Source organism: Haematobia irritans, chromosome 2 (assembly GCF_050003625.1).
Source record: "Haematobia irritans isolate KBUSLIRL chromosome 2, ASM5000362v1, whole genome shotgun sequence".
Taxonomy (NCBI): domain Eukaryota; kingdom Metazoa; phylum Arthropoda; class Insecta; order Diptera; family Muscidae; genus Haematobia; species Haematobia irritans.
The window spans coordinates 31,068,525-31,088,095 of record NC_134398.1 but is presented as its reverse complement, the minus strand read 5'-3'; the positions used below and the strand labels follow the sequence as shown (position 1 = coordinate 31,088,095).

The following is a 19,571-nucleotide window of genomic DNA, read 5'->3' as shown; positions in this document are numbered from 1 at the left end:
TTTAAATAAAAACGAAAATGAAGTGCTGAAAACATGGTTACTAAGCTTACAACTATAAAAGGTATATTTGTGAACAATTTATGACTTTAATAGACGATGGAGCATCAACCAAAATAACAGAATTCCAACTTAAAAATCAACATAATTCCTTTGTTAAGACACTTTTCAATGTGTTTTTATTCGTATATATTTTGTACCTGGAATAATTTAAAATTTTTAGTCAAATTAATAACATCTAAACAATCGTATTTTACATGACCACAACGATTCTTTTACAACTATCTTAAAATACACATTTTCTAATAGTTTGAATGGGCTCTTATTGGCGTCATTCTAAATGTATCTAAAAAGACACCTCATGCGATGCTTTTTGGTAGTAACTTGGCGTGGTACAACTACTCAATGGTGGCGGCACTTTTGGATATCGTATACGACTGTTTGGACTGTGGTAATTCTCAGAAGTGCCGTCAAAAAATGTTGAAAGGAAGGTCACTCATTCTACAAAGTCGACAAATCTTTACCAATAAATGGTATTATAAGTCATCGATGGAATAAAATTACCTATCGATCTGGCAGTAACTTATCTCAATATCAAATTTACAACGGTAATTTAATACATACATATATTCAAAAATTAGTTCTTTGTCACTGTAAAACAACAGATGCAGTAATTTAAATTCGCCCTATAATATAACAAACTTTCTATATCACGTGGTGGGGGCTACCGTGGAGGAAATGGTTAACATGCCCGCCTTGCATACAAAGGGTCATGGGTTCAATCCTACAAACCTAAGTGAGCCTAAAATAACGGGCTGCCACTATATCGAACCTAACATAATATCGCCTGTTCGTTATTTCTTTAAATTTGTAAATTTTACTACGCCCATCTTGAACTTCGTATGGCACTAAAGGACATTCTGGCAATTTTGAACTCCAATTTTTCCTTCAAACTACAAAATTTTCTTTGACAAATGAAAAAAATTAATTATGTCCAATAAATTTTCTTGAATTTGTCGAAAAACATTTACTTATTTTTGTGATATCAGCGTGATGTTAGCGTTTGTAATAATATTTAGTTAACATTTTCTACAAATAATATAAAATTTCTAAAATTAACTGAAATTTTTCTTCCTGGTGGGTTTACTGTTTTTTCAGTGTACAAATGTGGTTCTACAAATAAAATATTCTTCACTGAATATATGATATTTCGCTTTTTGGGCTTATTAAAAGAAAACCTCTTTTATTCTAAAAAAAAAACAATGTATACTTTTCAGCAGACTTTTTGCCTTTTTAGCAGAACATTCATTAATAATTTCTTTTTCTGGGGTATACATTTGGTTTTCTATGTATGTATACATATTTAAAATCGCAATGAAAAATGTTGAATTGTACAGCAACACGTTTACCATCACCGTGTTGATGCAACATTGACACTTTCCGTTATTTACAAAAATGTTTAGCAACATTGGTTAAATCTGTAGCGAACACATGCAACCATTGTGACCACTTTAGCAGTTTTGCAGATCAATTTACCATTTATTTTTTATATTTAAAGGTGAGTACTAAGTTCAAGTTTAGCCGCTAAAATCAAAACTAAATCTGCAAAAACAGAATAAAATTATATCTTCTTGTAGTAAATTTTATTATATATTGATAAGGAATGCTCCAATGCAACAATTGAAAATGTTTATTATCTGTGAAGTGAATTATTTACGAAAAGTAACATAGAAATAATATGGCCAATTTAGCGTGATAATACTGGCCTTAAAGCCTAGTACTAAGATCATATTTGTAAAAATGTTTTGCAACATCAATTATTCCACAACAAATTGTGGAATAGTGTGTCGAACTGTAAGCAATATAAATCGGTTAATAGAACATAAAAACCGCCACGTTTTTTTTATCTTCTTCACTAAGTTTAAATTCTTTTTGTTTGGACTTTATTGCACATTAACATGCACAGCAGGAAAATGAATATTAATTTCTTACATGTACAGCTGACTCCATAATGCGCCTTGCAGAATATAGGTTAGGTTAGGTTAGGTGGCAGCCCGATGTATCAGGCTCATTTAGACTATTCAGTCCATTGTGATACCACATTGGTGAACTTCTCTCTTATCACTGAGTGCTGCCCCATTCCATGTTAAGCTCAATGAGAAGGGACCTCCCTATTTTTTTTGGCCGAGTCCGAACGGCGTTCCACATTACAGTGAAACTACTTAGAGAAGCTTTGAAACCCTCAGAAATGTCACCAGCATTACTGAGGTGGGATAATCCACCGCTGAAAAACTTTTTGGTGTTCGGTCGAAGCAGGAATCGAACCCACGACCTTGTATATGCAAGGCGGGCATGCTAACCATAGCACCACGGTGGCTCCCTATACTATAAGTTTATACGGACCAGCGTTGCCACAATGAATTTTTATTCTGGACCAAAATTCGTAAAAGCGGACAATTTTTCCAAATTAAATTAATATAATTTAAAAGTTAAAATTTTTACTTCGATAGAAAATTTTGTCAAAATTTTATTTCTATTTATTTCTATAGAAAATTTTGTCAAAATTGTATTTCTATGGACGATTTGGTCAAAATTTTATTTCTATGGAAAATTTTGTCAAAATTTTATTTCTATAGAAAATTTAGCCAAAATTTTAGTCTGTATAAAATTATGCATAATTTTAAAAATTTTATTTCTATAGAAAATTTTGTTAAAATTTTATTTCTTTGAAAATTTTTGTCAAATGTTAATTTCAACAGAAAATTTTGTCAAAATTTGAAAAATTTTGAAAAATTCCGATTTAACGAAAATGGAATCAACCAAATTCCATTTTGGTCCGACCATTGGACCAAATTTAAAATTTAATAATTGTTTGGACCAATTTTGGTCCGATCGGACCAAAAAGGAAAAAGACAACACTGATCCGGACGACAGTGGTCGTGCATGTTTATGGGATCGATACCACATTTACCGATTTAGTCATCAACGAATTGTGGTATCGATTGGACACACTGTAAGATTCTTTACAAACACAGACATTCCGTCCGGAAAACTTATAGTCTGTAAAACGCATAAGCGTAGGAAGGCCTCTGTAGAAGGGGTCCCAGAAAAATTTTAGCCTTGAAAACCTTTCCCATTGTTTTTATATAATATTAAACAAGTAAACAGAAAAAATTTTGTTCTATTAAAGTCTTAATTGAGTTTTAAGAATTATTCAATTAAAAATTTCATTGATTCAACAAATTTTATATTTGAAACAAAAATCAATCACAAAAATTAATAGTATCAAATAATTTTTTAATTGATACTATCATATCTGTGATTGAAGACATTTCAATTAAAACTTAATTGGATCAATTAATTTCGTGATTGAAGACAAGAAATATTTTTTGTGAGTAAATATAACCGCACAAAGTTCAGCTACAGACTTTCATGCACAATCGAATTACTTGGGTTTGTTTATAGTTTTATTTCTTAACATTGTCTTCTAAATTGTAAGTTACTTTCTTTATTATAAGTGAGTGTTTGAAATCGGATGTTTATGAAATAAAACTGTGGTTGAAGTTGTGATTTAAGTTCCTAAATTTATGTTTAGTTTCTTTATTATTTTGTTTAGTCTGATTTTGAGTCGATTTAATTTAAAAAAATGGTATTAAAACTATACTTTCTAAATGAATAACTTAAAAAGCCTCGCCAAAAAAGTAGTGAAAATGTTCTTTTTGTGTCCGAAAGTGGTGCAAAATTGGCGCAGAAGCGATAAATTTAACATGGGCATGTCATAGGACGGATGTCCACCATTTCAACAGCCGGATCCCACCTTCTTAAGGTGGGATCCGAATTCAGTGTTTTGAATGTGAGTTAAAAAATTTTGTACTATTTTCCCAAATAAATATTTTTTTATGATTTTTAGTGCTTGTCTCCAGGATGATTTAAAACTTCGTTTACGGTCTCCGTGGGATTTCATTAACACTAATTAAGATAAAGAATTGCCTCTTTGGAGCCAGATTTTCACACAAGGCATGCGCAAGACATATACACTTACATATATCTTTTGTTTCTGATGGTACATACTATGTTTGGTTTTCGAGCTTTTCCATGCAAGGTTCGATCACATTATGGCGCTAAAATAGCCATTTTCTCGCGGTTACTTTTCTTTCATTTTAAAAGTTTTTTTTTCATTTGTAGGTTTGCGTTCTCCATTAAGTTATAATAAAATTAGACAAAAAGGTTATAACTTTATTCTGCTGTTACAGATTTATTTTGGATTTTAGCGGCTAAACTCGTACTTAATACCCAACTATAATACTGACCTTCAAGGTTGAATTACATAACATGCGTTAATGCATCCGTTAATTGAAGAGTTGAATTTTCTCCTCCAAGGCAACAGCTCAGTTAGAGTGCTTCAAACAGAAAAAATCAACCTTTCCATCAACGCACGGATTAACGCATGGTATGTAATTCAACATTTAAACACAAAACTCTTAACAACAAATGCATATGCACAGAAAAAAAATTCATGAAAATTTTTCCAATTAAAATTTTAATTGAGTTTTAAAAAATATTCAATTAAAAATTTAATTGATTCAACAAATTTTTTAATTGAAACAAAAATCACAATCACAACAAATAATAGTGTCAATTTTTTTATTGACTTTCAATTAATTTTTTCATAATCATTTCTGTGATTGAAGACATTTCAATTAAAAAATTCATTGCATCAATTAATTTCGTGATTGCATCAGAAAAAAAAAACATTTTTTGTGTGTGTAGTCTATTATACTTTTTTATACAATGTCACGCACCGCAAAGTGTACAACTACCAATTTTTAACACAAATAAACAAAACAGTTTGAAACTTTTTATGTATTTTGAACATTTTAGTGAGCAAAATCACTTTCATATATATAGCACGAAATAATATTAAAAAAAAAAACATCAAAAATTTGAACTAAAATTTCTTCTGACTGGTGAATATGTCTAGGCATGGTTTTTAAATCCATTCAAAAAAGAAACCGACAAAAATAGTTGGTTTTCGGATAGCAAAATTTTGGTTTAAAGCCGATTTATATATATTATATATTTTTTTTTTAAGAAAGAAAATTTTGTAGTTTTTGAATGAACAATGGTCGCTATCAAAAGTGATTTATTGGAACTGGTGAATAAAACACCATTGTAACTAAGTTCTGCATAGTTTATACATTATATCCAGTGCTAAGAGAAAACAGTTCTTGTTTTAAAAGTCCATATTAAATTGTTTTTTTTTTTTTGTAGTTGTTTTTTGACACTTCTTTCCTTCGTCTTTCCAAATGTGTGAAGTTCGATATATAATGTGTTGACTTATGCCCTGTTCCGCTGTCTCGTATAAACTTCCAACGAAATCAACGTAAAAATAGGGAGCCACCGTGGTGCAATGGTTAGCATGCCCGCCTTGCATACACTAGGTCGTGGGTTCGATTCCTGCTTCGACCGAACACCAGAAAGTTTTTCAGCGGTGGATTATCCCACCTCAGTAATGCTGGTGATATTTCTGAGGGTTTCAAAGCTTCTGCAAGTGGTTTCACTTCAATGTGGAACGCCGTTCGGATTCGGCTATAAAAAGGAGGTCCTTTGTCATTGAGCTTAGCATGGAATCGGGCAGCACTCAGTGACAAGAGGGAAGTTCACCAATGTGGTATCACAATGGACTGAATAGTCTAAGTGAGCCTGATACATTGGGCTGCCGCCTAACCTAACCTAACCTAACGTAAAAATAGAAACACAAAAATTCGTTCGAATTCAAGTGACTGCTTTTCTTTCGAACGAAGTTCGTACGATTTACAGGCACAGGACATTAATATGAAATCTTATACCCGGTCTTAAAATGAACATGAATACAAACTCTAGTAAGAAACCTTTAACGATGTTCATAACTAGCATAGTGTATGATAATGTATCATAGAGAAATTTTATAAACATTTTAACATCATTTAATATATATATATATATATATATATATAAAAAAAATAAAACTTGGTTTAAAATTTTTCTTTTCAATATATTTTTCTTAAAAATGAAGAGTTAAGAATGTTCAAAATCATAATTTTTATAAACAAATTACTATATATTTTTGCTGCAATAGTTTATATTTGTATATACTTGGTTAGTTTAATAAACATTTTGTAATGTTATTTTGCAGATAATGTGAATAAAATGTGGTATTTTTTGTATCTACCGTTAAAAAAAAAAAATAAAAACGAAGAAATTAAAACAAATGTATTGTATGTTGTTTTTGTGAAAGATGACAGGTATGAAACGGGGAGGATAATCCGGGAATTGTTTTTGTGTCGAGTGTGTGTTGGTTTGTTATTGTATTGGTAATAAATGAATATTTTCTGGTTGATTATATTATGTATTTTTATATATTTCATTAAAATATGTTAAATTTAAACCATAATCGTAGAGAATAATTTTTTAATTAATTTAAAGAAATTGTTTTACAATTAACAGTCAGTGTTGGTTGGTTTTCCATTAAGTTTAATTAATCCTGGTTAATTTTAAAATTTAATTTAAGGTTTACTTTATTCATATTTGTTGTTTTTTCTTCTTCGTAGAAATTAATGCTTACACATTTACGTTACTTTACTTTTTGTTTTAAATACGACGACATTACTTTGTTTTTTTTTTCTCTATAAAATATTTTGTGGTGAATTATAAAGGAAAAATTAAAAATAAAAAAACAACGAAAATCGTAATTTAAATAGATCTTTAAATATGAATGGGGGGCGTCTTCTTTTAATTAAAGAAATACATGGTAAATCTAATTTAGTTTCAACATATAAAAAAAGGAAATTAAATGTAGGTATTGTATTTTTTATATGAAATATATAACGATGTTCTTTTTTCAGGTGTTGTGTTTGTGAGGCTAAAAATGTTTTAATGGTACTTTTAAACTACTTTCTTTTTATGAAATATTCTTTAAATGGTTAAATATGTATATAGTAGTAATTATTTTTTGTGTATTTTTTTACTTTTTCCATTATTTTTATAATTATTACTTAGAGCTTTGTAAAACTTAATCCATTATGTTTTTGTTTACTTTTTCCATTTTTTGTTTTGTTTTTTGTTTAATAATGTAATATAGGGTAAATATATAGATTGTATGTGGTAATTGTTTATAGTAGAATAGTACATATATAGATTAATGCATATAATATGTATATAAACTATTTTGTGGTTTTTTCCATTTTCTTTTATTTAGTTCTTTTGTAAATGTTTCTTTTCATTCATATAGTATGTTGCTTCCTACTGTTTTACGTGTGTATGTGTATACGGTTGTTTTGATCTTATTCATGTGTTTTCTTGAAGGACTTTAAAATAAAATCAATGATGCTGCTGTTTTCTATAGTTTTAAGACATTATTTATTATTACATATGTTTTATCCATCAATCACCATAACTGACAGGAGAACTACTGCATTATTATTGCTGGAAACATTTTATCATCTATGTTGCAGTTTACAAAATTAACTGTTGAAAAGGTTTTTCTGTTTCTATTTGTCTACATTAGCACATGCACAAAAACCCTTTTTTTAATCAGTGCTAGCATGGTGTTTATTTGTTGTACGCACCTACAGAATACATGTGGTTAAAAAAATCAAAACTTCAATTTCAAAGGTAAGCGAGTCGAATGAAATTCACCCATTTAGTTTTCATTATTTGATACTATACCAGATGAATATATAGATAATCAGACCCAGTCAGAAGTTGCCAGCATCTTTGGCATGGTGACCAAATTTTCGTATGTTTTGAAACTGCACATGAATTTTTATTTTTGTATTATCCTTTAGACTAGTAAACAGATTTTGTGAACTAGTTTTGATGTACTTCCATACTCTTAGAATCAAAATTTTCTATAACACTATGATTGATAACTACCTTTGTTGATATATTAAATTTCGATTTCAATCGTTGAAAAGATCGGCTTCAAGACAAGTGTGGACATAGTATTAAGATTGCTTTACGATAAGCCAAATCACCAACACTGCGCTTGCCTAAATTAATTTCATAAACAACAACATTTTCAAAAAGAGTTAATAATAAAATTTCCTCTCGTCAATATTAACAAGCAAGTGGAGAATATATAATCACAAAGAAATACAAAAAAAAAACTGGGCTCTATCCAACGAGAATAAAATAATTGCTTATGTTGTTATTTTTTTAAAGTACTTTTTAATTCCAATCCGTAATAGAAAATTAAGTGAAAATACATTTTCAAAGTTTTAGCTTTGAAATATAATATTCATGGTATTCTGTGATTTAATTCCTATAGAATTTTCATTATTTATTATGATGATAGGTTTATTATGATGATGATGATGACGTTTCCTAAATTCCTTGCAAAAGCTTGTTTCAGTATTAGAAGGTATTATTTTTGCTAAACCATAAAAAATCTTTACGATGGCTCTTACTTTAAATTATACAGTGTATTTGGAGATGTAATTCTTTTTAGAATGTCGTCCACACTTTAAACTAATTTTATTTATTTATATGCAACCAACTTTTTGTTGTTTTTTATAAGTCATTCATTCCTTCTCCCGTTAAAAAATGGGAAAGATCTTCAATATATCAAAACAATCACTAATTTACTTTACCAAAAAAGAACAAAGAAAAAAATAATGAAACAAAGAACAATTATGCCTAAACACTATTTGTTTTTTATGTTTTTCTATAATAGGTAAAACTTTTTGTTTCCTCTTTTGTTTATTAATATATAAAGGTAATGTGTTTGTTATAATATGCTACAATTCACCAAAGATAAAGAAATTATAACATTTAAAAATATAAAAAAAATAATAATCATTAAAATGTATGAAAATAGGGTTACTAATTTTTAAAAAAGCCTTAAGTTCTGAGGGGGTGAAGGGCTAAGGGGACATTAGGGGTATTTAAATTGTAAACGACACGACGTGTTTTTGCTTAGTTTTTTTGATTTTTCAATTTTTTTCCTTTTAATGCTATTTGTAGGTTCCATTACTTTATGTACTTTGTTTTTTTAATATATATATATATAAATATTTAAAAATATTAACCTTTAAACTATATATGCAAATGTCTAACTGTACGGGTTTTAACTATATACTGAATATGTCTCTGTAGAGTAGTATGTAGTAGTAATTTATATTAAATTTTTTAAATGTAATCCATTTGTATTTACTCGTATTTGTATTGTAAAATTCTAGGTCTAATAGTTTTACATGCAGACACATTGTTTTTTGTGATTAACATTAAAAGTTATAAAATAAAAGAAAAAAAAAATACAAGAAAAAGAGAACTTTTTCGTTTTCATAAAATTAATTTGTTTTTGAAAATTAAACATAAAAAAAAAATTCATATATAAAAACTTATACACGTCCTGCGAGCTTTCAAATAAAAAAAGGAAACTAAACCAAAAGAGAAAATGTTGTATATTCCACGAGCTTTGAAAGAAAAGTAGATAACAATGCAAGCAAGTCATGAAACCAAAGACAACAAAATGTTAAGTTAATGTTTTAGCCATGCAGTCTTTGCTGCATTTTCTTTCATTTCTTTGTTAATCTTTTTCGTTTTATAATTCATCACATCGTCCGTTCTCTTTTTCGTAGTCATAAAACATTTTCCCTTTCCGTTCATGGACATGTGTTTTTTTGTTGCTTTTGTTGAAAAGAAGAGTAAGTTTTGCAGAGTAAATATTTGTAATTCTAATCATGTTTCTCTTTAAACCCCTATATTTTAAGTGTTGTTTCTTTAACCTAAACATTCTTTGTGTTTCTTTTTCAGTTTTCTTTTTTGCTTCTATAATTTTAGTTTGTTGTTTTAATCAGTTGGTTTACATCATAATTAACTAATTTGTTTCGTTTGTTAATTATATATATATAAATTTATATATTATTTATAATTGTATAAATTACTCTCGTTTTTGCAACTGTTGTTTAGTTTTGTAGTAATCGTAGTTAAGAGTAGATTTGTTTATACACATATATATCTATATACATAAACTTGATTGTGGTTGGTAGGTAGGTGGATACGCTTCCCCACAACAGATGGTAAGTATAGAAAGAGGGTTTATGATCTTCCATTGTATGTTTTTCTATACATGTTAATGTATATACGTATTGATGATATTAACACTTCAGAGTTTCATATATGCATATATATGTGTACATAATTCAAAATTCTTTAAGATCTCTTTATGATTAATTATTAATTAGTTATTAATATTATAGTAATATGTATATATAAAAATAATATTTAACAACTGAATGAATTATACTGTACGAAACAGACGACGCTTTAGCTTCCAATAAAACCACCTTTTGTGATATTGCTGTTGTTCTCTGTTGCTGTAGGCATTTACGGCGAAATTACAGTTCTTGATGATGCTTTGAATGTTATTTTTGTTGAAGTTGTTGTTGTTGCTAGCTAGTAGGTTCCTTTTAATCGTTTTATTGTTGTTATTCCTGTGGTATGGTTGAATGAGCAGGTTGAAAATGAATGACAGCATCAGATTTTTTAGCAGCAGGTAGGCAGCAAACATGCTAATATATGTTTCGAAACATTCCTTAAACAGCTTGCGATGTAGCATATGGTGGTTGAGTAGAACTATCGTTACCATATGCTGATCGTGGACCTGCTCCGTAATTGGATGCACCACCTTCTTGTTTGACATAATTGCTGTAGTCATAATCGTAACCAGATCCATAACCACCATAGTCATATTCAGAACCAGATTTCGAGGCAGAATTGCCAGGTCCTGTACGTGGCATACCACCAACAGGTCCAGTTGTCGATGGACCACCGGCTGCCCAAGTTTGAGCTCGTGAGTACATGTCGGTAGCTGTGCCAGCACCGGCTCCGGGAGCCCCTGTAGGTCCAGCCGAATTTGGCGGCATATTCCAAGCATTCCAACTACCACCACCCGATGGCCCAGAGGGTCCACCAGTTGATGTGGAATTATACATGTCATAACCGCCATAACCTTGTGTTTGTTGTGGACCGGCATAATTGGACCACTGTGGTGGTGGTCCTTGGGGACCTGGAGGAGCTCCCCATCCTTGGTATGAGCCAGGACCGCTGTTACCATAGCCATAACCTCCCTGTTGTGGGGATGTACCCCATCCCTGGTAACCAGGCATCATATTGGGCGCCCCCAATGGCATATTTAAAGGTGGGCCTCCCATTTGACCATTCTGTCCTTGCATCATATTAATTGGAGCATGTGGTGGGCCCCATTGGCTAGGATCGTTATTAAGTTTTCCATAGCCACCACCAACAGAACTGTTGTTTGCATTCTGAGAGTTCGACCCATCGCGGGGTTCAGCTTTCTTTATTTCAACCTAAAAAAGGATGACATTATTTAAATATTTCATAAATATGGATATACTCCATCATATGACAGGTTCATATTTAAAACATGCAACTGAGTTGTCACAGCGATCATGAAAACTCGTAAAGGTTGTATATTACAACCATCTGTCCATGATCTTATACATATTAACAATTTCTGATAAAACTATGTTCTTTTGCCACATGTGGACCAACTCCAACCGAAATGTGTTTGAAATTTCAATGTAACTGGACATTGTTTTGTAATATTGATACAAAAAATGGAATAGTTGTAAAAATAAGATTAGAAATTCTCTGTAGACTTCAGAGATCCTTTGACTGATTGCTAGTAGCAAAGATGAGAAAAAAGTCATGCAGTCTTCGTAGACAAATCCTTTTTTTTTTCAATATTTATGTATATTAAATCTACCCATCTTATTAAGTTGTGCCCATACTTAGACAAAAAAATTAGTTCTTCGAAAACGACATTTTTAAATGGGGTTGGATTAGCAATTATTTAAAGGTAAATCAAAATTAAATAGATTTGTAATTTTCTGTACTTTTTCAAATGATAAGAGTAACTGGAATTTGTACTGTATTCAACAGAAAAAAATGTTTACACTATTACTGCACTTACCTGTTTGCCATTAAGATTGATGTAACGCTCATTTGTAACATGTTCAACAGATGATTCTTCCTCAAAAGATAAAAAGCCAAATCCTCGTGATTTCTTTTTCTCTTGGTCATACATAATAACGACTTCAGTTACTTTGCCATAGCGTCCAAAGAAAGTGCGTAAATCCGTCTCCGTAACATTAGAGGGTAAACCGCCAAGGAATACCTTGAAACCGCCACCTTTTTTCGGCTTTTGCAATGTACGTGGATTGCATGGTTTGGGATCGATAGTACGTCCATCCAATGTATGGGGTCCACTCTGTAGGACATGTTGAACATTTGCTGGATCCGCAAATGTAACGAAGCCGAAACCACGAGAACGACCACTTTCGTTGTTTTTCATGACAACACAATCGATGATTTCGCCAAATCGGCAAAAGTAACGAGAAAGGTTTTCTTGTGTGGTTTCCCAGGAAAGACCACCAACGAAAAGTTTGCCCCTCTCATCTTCCTCCATGGTTTTCTGAGGACTTTTCTTAATTGACGTAATTTTGAACCAAGAGTAGTTTGGGTGACTTCCGCTCGAGAAGAACTACTACTGAATTTGGATGTTGATGTTTACTTTTTTATCACTATAGTTAGGTTTTGTTGCGTCCTGTAAAAATGTTTAATATATAGGTTTAATAATTGCATTTGCATTTAACAAAGTAAAATACAGTTAAAATGTGATTTGTTCATAAAACTTCAATGAAAATAAATTTTGTTGGGTATACAATATATCGGGAGTATAGGTGCTCATAAAAAGTAAAGTCCGAGGGGAACTTGATTCATCATAAGAAAAAGATATTGTAGCGATTTACGATTACCGGAGTATGGCGGTAGGGTAAATTTGTAAGCTGGATTGATTAATATTCCAAATATGAAGGACTCTGTCATAGATTTTGAGTCTTGTACACCTCACAATATTATGAATAAACAATAATTTTGGAATGACACTATCATTTCGGCGAAAATGTAATGAGGGAAAAAGTAGTGTAAAAACCAAGCCAACATATTTGGGCAAGAAAAGACGACTTTCGGGTTTATTGAGTTGCATCTACGATTGCCAAAAATGATATATTTCTTACCGTTTGGTAGATGATCTAGTTACTTTCGTCTACGCAATGTTGTAATAACTATGTTCGGATGGATATTTTTTGGGCTACCAAGTTTGTCTTGTATCTCCCCATTGGAAATCTTATAAATTATCGCAATTATTCGCATACCAAACACCACCATTTGATCGGATATTTGAAAATTATTATTTTTTTTTTAATTTGATAATTTTTTGTCTCTTTTTAGAAACTCTTGAAAATGTTGGTAGATAATTTTTGGGATTTGCTTATAAGATATAATAAAATAATTATCATTTATACGTTAAGATGGGAGTTAGAATATAGGCTAGAATCCACTATTATGTAAGTCGGAGAAGGTACCCATTTCCACAGCCTGAGTTCTGTATAAGTACCAAATAGTAGAATACAATTTTTTACAGAAATTGCAAAATATTACTTAAATTATTTCTCAATTTTTTTTGCAATAATTTTAAAACAACTGTTATAGAATAGATAGTAAATATTTATTTTTTAAATATTGTAATAAAACACCGGGAATTATTGCACTTTAATCCCGTGAAAGCGGGAGTGCAAATACGGTAAAATCCGGGAATTCGTCCACGAAAAAACCCACCATTATATTTTTGTATGACAATATTCCATCGCACTGACAAGTTGAGAAATGAACGGATTGAAGAACCTCTACACATTATATCAGCTAATGATTGATGCTCGTTTTATATGTTGTCATGATCTCAGTACCAAAGCAAACACTCATTAATAATAAGTCAAAATATTTTGATTGGATTTTTATTGAATTTGCATAGATCGATTTTGGAATTTAGATTGTAGATCATCTTATGGACATTAACTGACCGTCGATATCCTTTTTCGGGACCCGGAAGGGTCCTTGGTTGGCGTTAGCCCACTTTGGACTCTGTCCATAGGAGAAAGCTTCAAACCCCAGCTGAAGGCCTGCCACCTATACGCCTTTGGGCTCGCATTAGCCCACTTTACACTCTGTCCATAGGTGAAAGTCTCAAACACCGACGGAAGGTTGTCCACCTATATTCAATTTGGGTTCTTGTTAGCCCACTTTAGACTCTGTCCACAGGCGGGCCACCTATACGTAAATTTCATCAAGGGTCAATATCTCGAAAAATACACTCTTCCGAAAAAATTTACTTAATATTTTCTCTGTAAAATGTACTATTTTTTTCCAAAAATTAACAGAAAATCCATGAAAATACCGATTTTCAGGTGTTGATATCGTGAAAACTAGGCTTTTCCGACAATATATTTACCTTACATTTTCTCTTTACCTCCAATTTTTTTATTTATTTTTTTTTTAAGCAACTTTTGCTAAAGTAGATTTGTTCCATGGAATGTTTTTGGGAAATATGTATATTTGGGTGTACGAGGAAATCAACATTTCAATGGGATGGTAAACTTGCTATACCTATGATGGAAGGTACGAAAAATATATCCTAAATGACCCAATTATGTTTTGCATTCCTTGATCCCGTCACCATCAATGATCTTATAACGAACGATGTCGTTTCTCACGTTTTTACGCAATTAGCAATAAACTTTTGCTTATTGTTTTATATCTTCGAGTCATGAAAGAAAAAGCAAAACTGAAAGCCGTATGACAACACACAAGCACAGAGAATTACACACAAACTCACACTCTCAAGCAAACATACATTGGTATTAACACCAATCTCGAAAAAAGAATAGGGTCTTAAAAGAGAAATCCAAAAATGCCGGTTAATATCTGTGTAGAAATATCCACCACAGAATATGTATCGCATTTCTCTTTTTGTTATGCTGTGCACTTACGACATACGGCAAGCAAATAATACTCAACACTTGTAGAGCTGCCATCGTTTCACAAAGACTGTTGGTTTGGAGAAATGGGGTTTCTTTGTGTTGGAATTCTAGCCAACTAACACATATGTAGTCCTTCTTTGTATTTTTTTTTGTAATTTGCTACCGGCAAGAAAAGATACAATATTCAATCCATATATAATGTGGGATAAAACAAAGCTGTATATGACATGAACATAGATTGTGACACGTTTCAACGGATGCACACATGGGAAAACTAGTATAATGACCGATATATTTTAACCATTGGTCAGATAAACAGGTATTCGAGCACAATGGTGTTATTCTTATGGTGTTTCCATATTTAAAAATTATCTTATACGGCGTTCTCTCGAAGCATGTTTTGGGATTTGAAATGTTTTCCCTTTATGAGCATTTCAAAAAGAGTCGTTTTCCCCCATAGACTATAGAATATAGATAAATGAGCCATTTCTCTCCGCGAAAAAAAAATATGTCAGTTCCAAAAATTTATTTTCAGACATTTCGTTTTGATTTTTTCGTAGAGCCAGTCCCAAACATTAATTTGTTTTGGAGAAACGAGTGGGAACATATCATTCAATTCTCGACTAATTTCGACAATTTTTTATATACATTCACAATGGACTGAATACAGTAATCCCTGGATTTATGTCGTCTCGGTTTACGTTGTTTCGATTTACGTCGTAAAATTTTTTGTTCCACAAAACTTCGATTTACGTCGCCATTCGATTTACGACATCGATTTTTTCGCCCACTTTATCAGAAACGCCAACATTTTTTCTGAAATTCTTACCGAAATTACTGAATTACCTTTATTTTTGAAGTTTTTTATTATGTACATGCATATACAATATAAATGGAGTTAGAGTAAGTATGAGCAATTTTTAATTCGGTTTACGTCGTTTCGATTAACGTCGTCAAATTCCGGAACCAATAACGACGTAAATCGAGGGATTACTGTAGTCTAAGTGAGCCTGATACATCGGGTTGCCACCTAACCTAACCATGTATATTTATATCACTGCTGACTTTCTATAAGTTTTTTATATGTTCGCGTCAGGTTTTGTAGCTCCACCCTTCCATCATTTATGAAATACCGGATTTCTTTATTTAGAAGAATATGAGTCTTTATTTAGAGGAATATTTTGTGCCGAAAGGAAAAATTCCGTCAATCTGAAATGCTTAATCAGTGGAAAATGAGTTCAAATAGTGCCGAGATCTTTTCCTGATCAAGGTGGTACTAACAAAACAAAGTTTACGATCGGATATTATATTTTTCACCAATTTGAAAGAGCCACCGTAGTGCAATGGTTAGGATGCAGGCCTTATATACCAGTTTTGGGCGAACAGCAATTTTCTCTGCAGAGCTTTCTCTACTCAGAAATTGTTAATACTAAAAACCATTTTCGTGTTTATCATTAGCATGGGTAAAACAACTATTGCGAATGTCTACATATAATTGTGAATTTTATTGAATATCTTGTGAGTAGGTCCTTGGTGAAAACTTTGGGGAGATAATTGATGAATTGGTAAATATTTCGATTTAATACGATCACCTTACATTTTAAATTTAAATTTTTATCCAATGAACCTAGGATTAGAAGAATAACGAGGAAGAGGCAGAAGAGAACTAAACTGGCTAAAAAACATCCAAGAAAGGACAGGCTACCGGGATGAATGTAATATGATTTCAGCTGCAAGAAATAGGGAGCTGTTTATGAAATGAAAATATTTGTTTAACTTATTGTATAATCGCTTATGTCCGGATAACAGATTTGCAAATAAAGAAGAAGAATTCAATTTGAGAAAATCGCCTTGTTAAGGTGGGTATTAAGTACGAGTTTAGCTGATAAAATCCAAAATAAATCTGTAAAAACAGAATAAAATCGAAAAAAATCTAAGAAAGCAGAATAAAATTGTAACTTTTTTATAACTTGATGGCTACAATTGAAAAAGTTTAGTCTCTTTAAAATGAATTGTTATTAAAAAAAAAAGAAACCGCGAAAAATTACTAGCAACCAAATTATAAAAAAATTGCCAAAAAAAAAGTGAACTTATTCTGGTTTACAGATTTATTTTTATTTTAGAGGCTGCAGTATGTACCGGATATAAGAAACAAGGAAAAAAAACCTCCACACTTTTTGTTTCTTAGGGTGGGTACTAAGTTCGAGTTTAGCCGCTAAAATCAAAAATGAATCAGTAAAAAATGTATAAAGTTATACCTCTTTGATGCAAATTTTGATATAATTTGATGGGGAATTGCCCAAAGCAACTTTTTATAAAGTTTATATTCTTTAAAGTGGATTATTAAAAAGTAATCGTGAAAAATTGGCGATTTTATCGGCTAAACTCGAACTTAACTCACCTATAAATGTTTTTTTTTTTTTCTTATATACAATCATTGTTTTTAAGAAAAAAAAACAAGTATGGCGTTTTTTATTACCTTTCTTATATACATATTTTTCTTATATGAGATATGCTTATATCCGTTACCTACTGTATACTCGAACTTAATACCCACTTAACAAAAAAACAGACATGATCCTCAACAGCAAAATTCAACACATTAGCAACAACTTCTCAAATTTTTCATTTTAATGTTCCAAATCTACAGATGGATATCAAGACCGAGTTTAGCCACTAAAATATAATCAAAAATAAATCAGTAAAAACAGTATAAAATTATACCTTTTCGTTGCAAATATTATTATAACTTGATAGGGAATAGCCCAAAGCAACTTTCCACAAAGTTGTTATCCTTTAAAATTATAAAAGAATAGTAATCGCCCCTTTTTCACGGTTACTTTTCTTTAATAACTCATTTTAAAGATCATTAACATTTTCAGTTGATGCTTTGATCCATTGTACATCAAATTGTAATTTTATTATGCATTTACAGATTTCGGTATTGAAATAATTGCGACCACTTTAACTACATGAATGCCCGGTGCGAATAAAGTTGCAAATACCGGCAATTCCATCAAATTCTTTAAACTAAGTAAATCTGGCAACGACAGATACAAGAGACAATAAACAATTCACCACACTAAAATCGAGTCGCACACACACACACACTAACAAATAAAAACATACCGACAAAAAACAAAATGGATGACTTTTAAAGAATTCACATTTTTTTTTTCTTGAATTCCATATTGATCAGAAAATATGCCTAAATTCCCATAAAAATATATGCTTAATTCGAACAAACAAAATGTAAACGAAAATTAAAAACATTCCAAATATACCATGTACAAAAAGAAACTAGTTCGTCATTATCACAAAATTTCTTCGAGGCACACACGAACACATTTTCGTCTCATTTTTGAATTGAACCCATAAATATTTACGCAGTACTTTTTTTCAGAGATCACGTACATATTTGGTTCAACTTAAAGAAAAGTGAATGACCATAGATTGAAGCAAAAGAAAAAAGAGCGGGCGGATGACTTCCATCATGGAACTTGCCAAACACGACATTGTTTGTTCGCGCTTCTTTATTTGAGCGTTTGCAAACATTTTACATTTTTTATATACATACGTTTGTATGTATTCGCCTCATTTTTTCATGCCATGGACGATAAAAGCGACTAGACCTCTTCTGTATATAAATCAACTAACAAACAATGTGTGCATGTTATACATAGCGTTTTGTATGTATAAAATGTGAAAATTTTTCACTTTTCCGAACAAATACATGAAGCAACAAAACCTGGAACAGTTCAATCCCACACATCAGAAATATATTTCGGCAATATAAATATTTTCAAAGCGAATCCATGTGCGACTACATTGCTAAACAATATTGGTTTACCAACATCCATTATAATTTTGAATAAAGCATTTTCATTTTACCAATAATCACACTATGTATTTATTGCAGTACATGCAAGCATACACTTGGCAGGTTTAGATATCCATTTGACCTAAAACGACGACCGAAATGCCTGCCTGCCGTCGTTATGTAAATTAATATATAAAATATGTGGAAATGTTTCAAAAATTGTTTCTCACCGCTTTCGCCAGATGTTCGTCTGAGGAAATCTCAAATAATTTCGCACTGCAAATTCACTAAATTAAGTTTGTTCTTATTTCTAGCTTATAAATAATTATGAGTTGACGATATAACTAACTTAACCATGATAAAATTATGAATGTTGGGAAGCCACGTTGAAAGTAGGGAGTATTTGATTACAAGTACTGGTTACTGACTAATTTTTTGAGTACTCGTTACAATTAAATGAGTACTCAATATCTTCAATACAATCCCAATAAACACAACCGCTTGAAAAATGCTAGAATTTAAAAGTTTTTCAAACAATTAATTAATTCATTTCAGTCTAAAAATTAATTAAAATGTGTCCAAAAATGCAGCATCCAAATATTTTAGTTGTCTGCAAAGAAATTTGAGTTTAGTGATTCCCTTAAAGTTTGCATTTCGTGTTTTAGTTTTTCTTACCAATTATTATAAGTAATTTCAATTGATTATTAAAAAAGTAGTATAGAAAACCATATGGTTTTTTCGTTGCATTTCAGGGTAGTGTTTTCTCAAAGTTTGCTCCAATTATATTCAACACATTTTCAAACTATTCGTCAATATTACACGCGGATAAAATACAGCAATGTTAACACAATCTGTAATGAAAAGAAGTAAAA

General features: G+C 31.1%; 1 protein-coding gene across 1 annotated transcript; it reads right to left on the bottom strand.

The window, feature by feature from the left end:
* Positions 1 to 6,010: 6,010 nt before the first annotated feature.
* On the bottom strand, positions 6,011 to 19,088 carry Hrb27C (Heterogeneous nuclear ribonucleoprotein at 27C). The gene is made up of 3 exons (XM_075293696.1): positions 18,930 to 19,088; positions 11,975 to 12,607; positions 6,011 to 11,348 (listed from the first exon to the last, which is right to left on the bottom strand). Exons 2-3 carry the CDS (start codon positions 12,467 to 12,469, stop codon positions 10,575 to 10,577), a joined length of 1,269 nt encoding a protein of 422 aa, XP_075149811.1. The 5' UTR covers positions 12,470 to 12,607; positions 18,930 to 19,088; the 3' UTR covers positions 6,011 to 10,574.
* Between the last annotated feature and the right edge of the window lie 483 nt (positions 19,089 to 19,571).

Bases quoted from the DNA above. Each gene is read 5' to 3' on its own strand.
- Hrb27C (XM_075293696.1), bottom strand. From the start codon at position 12,469: ATGGAGGAAGATGAGAGGGGCAAACTTTTCGTTGGTGGTCTTTCCTGG. The intron at 11,349-11,974 runs GTAAGTGCAGTA...ATCCTTTTTTAG, and splicing joins TCAATCTTAATGGCAAACAG to GTTGAAATAAAGAAAGCTGA.